This window comes from Monodelphis domestica, chromosome 8 (genome assembly GCF_027887165.1).
Source record: "Monodelphis domestica isolate mMonDom1 chromosome 8, mMonDom1.pri, whole genome shotgun sequence".
NCBI lineage: Eukaryota > Metazoa > Chordata > Mammalia > Didelphimorphia > Didelphidae > Monodelphis > Monodelphis domestica.
Window position 1 is genome coordinate 250,759,189 of NC_077234.1, and position 7,689 is coordinate 250,766,877.

The window sequence follows — 7,689 nt, forward strand, 5'->3', positions numbered from 1 at the left end:
TTGCAAGTAACAGTTGCTAGATAAAATATTTGTTACATTTCATTTTCCCTCCGGAATTCAAAGATAAAAAAATTGTCATCAGTTAAAAAACTGGTTTGAGGTTAATTAAAATTCAAGCAATGTTTAATGAATATTATATGAAATATAAATATAGGCAAAAAAAAGAAATTATGATAGACAAAATATACATCTATACACTTTTCCCAATGTAAACCACTTGAAACATTATTAATATATGTTAAAGAGAAAAACTTTTATAACTTTCAAAGAAGGATGAGTGGATATAACATCCTCTTCGTTTTCTGTCATTAACAAAATTAATAATGAAATTGACTTTTACGCTGAATCGATACCTTGAGTATGGTATATAATAATAATAATATATCACATAATAGCAACCAATCAATAAACATTTATTGCCTACTGCCAGGCACTGTGCATATAAACACAGACGTGATATGTTATAATATACAAATAATTTTGGATATGGTCAATATGGGAATTTCTATTTCTTAACTTAGCTTCTCTGTTACTAGGGTCTTTCACTCCTCGCCCCCTACTTTTTTGCACCAGTGGGAGAGGATGTGGAGGGAAGGAAGTTAACCGCTTAAATGAATTTTTAAAAACTAAATGAAGTAATAAAATCTAAGGGGACAGAAGTTTCAGCAAACAATGGGTCTCTCTCAATAGACACCCAGAAACCAAGGTGTGGCTATCACCAGGGGATGACCCTGGGCAGAGGTGCAGAGTCACCTGTAGAAACACAAGTCCCGCCTCCCCGCTCCGCCCAAGTCCAGTGGTGGGAGTAGGAAGTGCTACTTCCTCACCCCACCCCCAACCCCCTCCAGCCCACTTCCCCGGGGGCAGCTGGGACACAGACGGACCCGGGGCTGCCCCGATACTCTTTCCTGGGCTCCGGGCCACAAACTTACCATCTACCGTCTTCTTCTTGAAAAGGGAGGCCATGATCACAGACCCCCGCCCCGGAGCGTTGGGCTGGGGAAGAGGAGAGAGAGACCCCGGGGACCTCGGAAGGGAATGGGTTGGCGGGGCGGGAAGAAGAGTCACGGGTTCCCAAGACAGCTCCGGGTGGTGGTGCGGGGTGTGCGCCGCCGCGACCGCCGCGTCGCCTATCCGGGAGCTCAGGTGACGGGGAAGGGAGCGAACTGACTTTTTTTTTTTTTTAAGAAGTCTGTCTCCCCGCCCCAGCGCTTGCGCATACAAGCACTGGAAGCTGCGCAGGGAAGAGGCTGACGCAGAGGCCGCCCCGTCGTTGCCCTTCCTTTTGCCAGTCCCGCCCCTTCTCTCCCCAGCCCCCAGCGACCTCGGAACCACGCCGAGCCTTCGGGCTCGCGACTGGCTGGCGCAGCGCGGCGCTGCGGGGAGCCTCAGCTGGGAGCCTCAGCTGGGAGGGGAGAACGGGTGCTGCGGCTGTGGACTGGCGCTGCTGGTGTCTTAGTTTGCTGGCCCCGCTTGTGCTCGAGCCAGTTTTCTTCCTCCGCTCGATGCTCTGTGGGCAGTTCGGAAATGTTGCGAGTGGAGCTGGAGGGTGAAAGGTGGTGGGGGTGTTCTTTGGCTTCACCTCTTTAAGGTGAAGCCACACGCACACCTACGACGGCAATAAAAACACGGGTGAAAATGGTCCTTCCGGGCCTACTTGGTCGGGTTCCCGATCCTCACACCAGCACCCCTAGAGCTAGTGGCCCAGAACTTTCCCCTCCATAACTTCAGGAGACTAGACAAAGCCGGGAGATCGCTTATGCCGGTATCCCTGCGAGCCTCCATTTTGATGTCTCTGTGGGTAGGGGTTTGCCTCTGACCCAGATTGCTCTTTTTTCCTGCCGTCTATTAAAGCCACAAGCCTTCATTTGAACCCCCGCTTCAGGAGGGGCGCAGTGCGGGCTTGGAGGGGAGCGAGTCCAAATGCCGGCTCCACCACGTGATCCCTGCGACCTGGGAGAGTCCTGAAATACTCCGGGCCTCGGTTGGGAGACGCGCGCGAGGGAGTAGAGGTTTGATTCAACATTGAGCTCCTCTCTTTGTAAAATGGAAAACACTGCGACCTTTAAAGCGCTTTGGAAGTGTCCGCTTAAAAAAAAGAAAAACATCATTTTCGGTTATGTTTTAAAATGCTTACGATGTGCCGGGAATATCGAAACGCATCATAATAATACATAAATAATACACATTTTTATATGTGGCTTAAAATGTTCGCTCTTCTCATCCTAAAAGCAACCCTATGCATAGTATCATCCCCTTCTGACTGCTGAAGAAACAGGCACAGAGTACTATAAATCTGCAGGACTCTGTAGGTCCCTAGTGGCAGACGGAAGCGTTACAGGAGAGGAAAGACTTGCTTTTGACTGCTTTTGTGCTCCACTGTGTTTTCCATCCTCTCATAGCTGGGAAAAAAAAAAAAAGACCCACCCGTGAATAAGTGACTTGCCCCAGAGTCACACAGATCATACATTTCTAAGGCAAGACTGGAACCCAGATCTTCCTGGCACTGCCTCTAGCACTTGGAATTTCTGAAATAGCTGTTAATTTAGGAAAAAAGAAAATGTTTCATTAACTTTGAGCAGGCCTTCATTGACTAACATGTAGCCAAGCCCTGCCTATTCATCCATGGCCTTGGTAGCCCATTGAAAAAGAGAGAAAAGAAAGCTTAATATAGAAAAGGAGAAAAAGGAATCATTTGAAGAATGTATCTTAAAGGAAGGGGGGCCATTGGCTCAAATATTGACATTGTAACTATATTCTTAAGGTTGCTTTTCTACTTATAATCATTCTTGTTTGAAAAAAACTGGAGAATGCTTGTGCTCCTGTCTCGGGTATCCTCTCCCAGTTTGTGTGACTGCTGATGGGAAGGGCATTCCAGCCATGGCGTCACTACGTGGGGTTCCTCTGCATTCAGAAATCCCGCCTCACTTCTTTTTGAGCACTTGAGGGGAAGAAGAGTTCCCTTCCCTCCTCCTCTCTTTTGCCCTATAAGAGAGCAAAGGCTAGCCAGCATGGCCCGCAGGGCCTCCCAGCACACCCACTGAGAAGGATCCATCCATCCCTGTTCTTGGACGTTACTCATGATGACACGGAGCAGAATACTCCGCCTAATGACTTCCTTCCTTCTGATACTGTTTCTGTGTGCGTGTGTGCTTTGCATGTGTATGTGCGTGAGAGTATCGGGCTCTGGAAGGGAACAATGACTGGCCCAGGGCTGGCTTCTTGTGCATGTACAGAGCCAGCACAACTGTCTACAGAGGTGCGAGTCAAGAAGCTATTGCCTGCGTTCGTCCCAGCTGCAGGCACTCTTGCTTTATGGCCCCTATAGACACCCCCTACTGACTCCAATGTATTGGTTGGGACGTTGCCAACAGGCTCAGTGGCAGCCAGATGTAAGACCCCCACAACGGGCACAGAGCAGGAGCAAAGGCATTCCCAAGAAACTGTTAAATTAGAAGTAGGGATTCTATTCACATCCAAAGCATCCGTAAGGAGGACCTTCCTACGGTTGGGGTTTCTATGAGCTCAAGTACGGGTGGGTTTGGGGAAGCCAAAATGTCATAAACTAGACCTGTGAGGAGTTTTGTCACCTGCAAACAGGGCGCTTCTACCGACCTTTAGACGTGAAAGAAAATGGAGGGAGGACGGGGCCATTGTTTCCCTAGTGCAACGTGGTTCTTCATTTTAAAAAAGACACTCGTGTGAGAGAGGCAGCACGGAAACACATATAGAGAGGATACATGGAAGGGAGGTCAACAAGTCACCGACCAGAAAAATCTGCTTGTCCCTGGGAAAGTGGAATTCTGAGCTGAGCTCTCCCGTGAAGGTCCGTCAGCTCGGAATAGTGAGAGTGCTGGCCGGCAGCTGGAGAAGACACAAGGAAGGCCGTGTACCCCGCGCCACTCACCGCGCGGCTTCTAGACGATAAAGCTGCTCGCTCTCAGAACGCACGTTGTTTGCTTTGTATCTTGCACCCTACAGAAACCGCCTTGTGACTCCAGTCCGGGCAGCTTTCTCTAGGAAACCTGGCCCGTTAGGTCCGTAGTATTAATAAACAAAATCGGTTCCCTGAATTGAAGGCAGTAACCCAAAGAGGGAAGGCACTAGAATTGTGGGATGAGAAAGGGTTCGAGATAGGACTTAAATGGAGGCTTGAAGGAACATAAGGAAGCCTGGAGGGGCAGACGAGGAGGGAAGCGTATTCCAGGCATGGAGGACAGCCCATGCCTGGAGCCAAGAGATGGTTTTAGAGCACTAAGGAAGCCACAGGAGAGTGGAAAGGCTTGAGTGCGGCCCTGAAGGACTCATTTGTGAAGGGCTTTGAATGACAAATAAAAGAAGAGGCAGTCCTTAGCCACTGGAGTGTGGGGCTGGGGGAGCTCTGCCTGTTAGGAAGATCATTTTGGAGGCTAAATGGAAGAGAGAGATTTCAGACAGGGGTGTGAGGAGCGACTTGAGGCAGCAGCAGAGGAGAGAAGGGGCTGCGCGTGTATTGGAAAGAGGCTGCAAAAGTGATACTAACAAGGATTGGCCACAGATTGGATGTTGGAAATGGAGGGAAAGAGAATGAGGAATCCAGGACTGTCACCTAGAAGATGGCTGCGCCCTCAACAGTAACGGAGGAGTTTGGAGAAGGAGAAGGAGGAGGACTAGGGGGAAATTAATGAGGTCAGTTTAAGATGTCCACTGGACAGTCAGACTGAACTATCTGAAAGGCAGTCCAAGGTTAGGACAACCTAGGTAGATTTCAACATTATCCGCACAGAGTTGATCATTGAACCCATAGGAGCTGATGGGATGACCTAAGAAATCATACAGAGGGAGAAGAGAAGAGGGCCCAGGACAGTACTCTGTGGGACCACTATGGTTAGAGGATCCAACAGAAGAGGCTGAGAAGACATGATCTGATAGGCAGGAGAACCAGCAGAGGGTGGTGTCCTGAAAATCTAGAGAGAATGGAAAAGAAAAAGAAATCAATAGTGTCAAAGTCTGCAGAAAGGTCACGAAAATGAGGATGAAGAAAAGGCATTCGAAGGGACTGCTAAGAGATCATTGGTAACTTTGGAGAGAATAGTTTTGGTGGAATAATGAGGTTGGAAGATTGATTGTAAGGGTAAAAAAGAGAAGGAGAAAAGAGAAAGTAGAGGCTCCTATTGTAGACAGCCCTATCACCTAGAAGCCAGATCCCCATGGGACCCCCTTCTCTACATCTCTCCCACTAACAGGAATCAACACTAGTCCCTAGGTTTAGATTCCCTTTTCCCTTCCCCTAAAACCTGGTCTTGCTAGACCCAGATAAGAACCCTATAAAACTCTACCAAACATTACCCAAAGTGCCCAACTCCATCCAGACCCCAGCACATTGCAGTGTCCAACTTTCCTGATCGCCCTCTCATTCATGAGTATTTTCTCTCAAGAATTAGCTTGCTTTCTTGTCATGTGAGCTTCAGGTTTCCTTTGTAGTTGTTCAGTCATTTTTTACTTTTTGTGACTCCATGAACCATACTTGCCAGGCCCTTCTATCCTCCACTATCTCCCTAAGTCTATCCAAACTCATGTTTCTTGCTTCCAAGACACCCACTATCTATCCATTTCATCCTCTGCCATCCACTTCTCCTTTTGCCCATGTTTCTTTGCACTGGGTTTTTGGTACTTCCATCCTTCCTAAATCTACAGTGAATCAGCACTGAACATCTGGAAAAGGAAGTATTGATTACCAGGAATCAGCACAATTATTATCAAGAACACATCAATTTACACTAAACATTTTTTACATTAAAGAAATGTCATTTGCATTGTTGGGGAGAATATGTACTTTGTCAGGATCACACATAGATCTATTTGAAAGTACTAAACTGATGGATCAGGGGATTTCTTTAGACATCATTTGCCTATATTTTAGCAAAGTGCTTGACAAAATCGTTCCCACAATAATCTTATGGGAAAGATGATGAAGGAGAAATGTGGGCTATTGGATTTGAAACTGAATGATTAGACCTAAACAGTTGGTTTCCCGTCAACTTGGATAGCAGCCTCTAATGAAATGCCACAAGCATCTACTCATGTGCCTTTACTACTTATCATTTTTCTTATTGATTTGCATAAGGGCATGGGTGCATGCTTTAAAAAAATTCAAAAATGACAGAAAGCTGGAAGATAAAGCTAATGTACAAGGTCAGAATTCCCAAAGATTTTGACAGTCTAGAATAATACTAGGAAGAATATAATAAGATCTAGGGATTATAATGCACTCCAAACTCAGTAAGAGTTAACAATATGGCAATGTTAATAAAATAAAACATAAAACTCAAAATCTATCTTCAGCTGCACTGTGATAGGTAAAATATACATGTAGATGAGGGGCTCATTGAACTCTCCTAGAGTAAGACCATATGTGGAATATTGTGCTCAGTTACAGGATTAATCTTCCAAAGGACATTGATAAGCTAGCATCCAGAGTAGGGTAACCAGGATAATAGAACAACTTGGTTGAAGAACTTGGGGATATTTAGACAGGAGAAGAAAAGACTTAGATGGGTTATAATAGCTCTTCAACTATCTGAAGAGTAACCATATGAAAAGGGATTAGACATCCTATCTGACTTCAGAGTATGAAACTAGGGACAATGAGAAGCCACTGGCAGTTTTTGAATTAAATGATCACAATTGTGTTGTAAGAATATTTCTTTGAGGGGGCAGCTGGGTGGCTCAGTGGATTGAGAGCCAGGCCTAGAGATGGGAGGTCCTAGGTTCAAATCTGGCCTCAGACACTTCCCAGCTGTGTGACCCTGGGCAAGTCACTTGACCCCCACTGCCTAGCCCTTACCACTCTTCTGCCTTGGAGCCAATACACAGTATTGACTCCAAGACAGAAGGTAAGGGTTTAAAAAAAAAAAAAGAATATTTCTTTGACAGTTGTTGAGAGGATGGGATAGGAGGCTCAGAGGCAAGTAGACCAGTTAGAAGGATATTATAATTGTCCAGACAAGCTGTGATCAGGGCTTGACCTATTTTGTGATATCTGCATGAGTAAAGAGAGAGAAAAATATTTAAGAGATATAGAAAAAGAGGGAAAAAATTGATAAGCCTATGAAACTGAGGAACTGGGAGGAGAGTGGTACTTTCAACAGAAATGAGAAAGTTTGGGTTAAAATCACTTAGGTTGGGAAATGAATTTAGTTTTGGATATATTTTGAAGTAAAAGTAGGATATAAAAGTGAAGAAGTTCCAAAAGAGAGAAAGAGGAAGGTAATAGTGGATCAAGCAGAAGAGATTGAGGGCCCAGGCAGAAGGCTTCAGCTATGAAAGAAGGATGCTCACTTCACTGTATCAGAGCAAAGGAATTGAAGAAATGTAAAAATGAATGTTAGGGTTGTAAAAGAAAAAAATGATGAAGTTCATAAATAGATAACCTGATTCTCAGAAAAGTTGGAGCTAAGTTCATGTGTTAGGAGAAAGGTGGTCAGGGTTTGTGATGTAATGCAGAGAATGGAGAAGCTTTGAAATAGCTGATAATAAAGAATGAAGAATTGATATGCCCATTTGCTAGTGAATAACATTCACTTATAATGGATCTAGTCATCAGGATTGTTGTCTGACTTCTTCCAGAAGAATTCAAGAACTTAGAAATCAGAGTGAAGAAGGCAAATAGTGAAGGTGGACTAGGATAGAAGACTGTCAGGATGTTAG

The 7,689-nt window shown here is 45.3% G+C and overlaps 1 protein-coding gene across 1 annotated transcript in view; it reads right to left on the minus strand.

The window, feature by feature from the left end:
* The window catches only part of CHMP2B (charged multivesicular body protein 2B), a 31,599-nt gene extending 24,389 nt beyond the window's left edge, over positions 1-7,210 (minus strand). Inside the window, exon 1 of the mRNA XM_001379805.4 lies at positions 933-7,210. Coding sequence (XP_001379842.2) covers positions 933-966 — 34 coding nt within the window. The 5' untranslated portion in view covers positions 967-7,210. The remainder of the gene's footprint in view (positions 1-932) is intronic.
* Between the last annotated feature and the right edge of the window lie 479 nt (positions 7,211-7,689).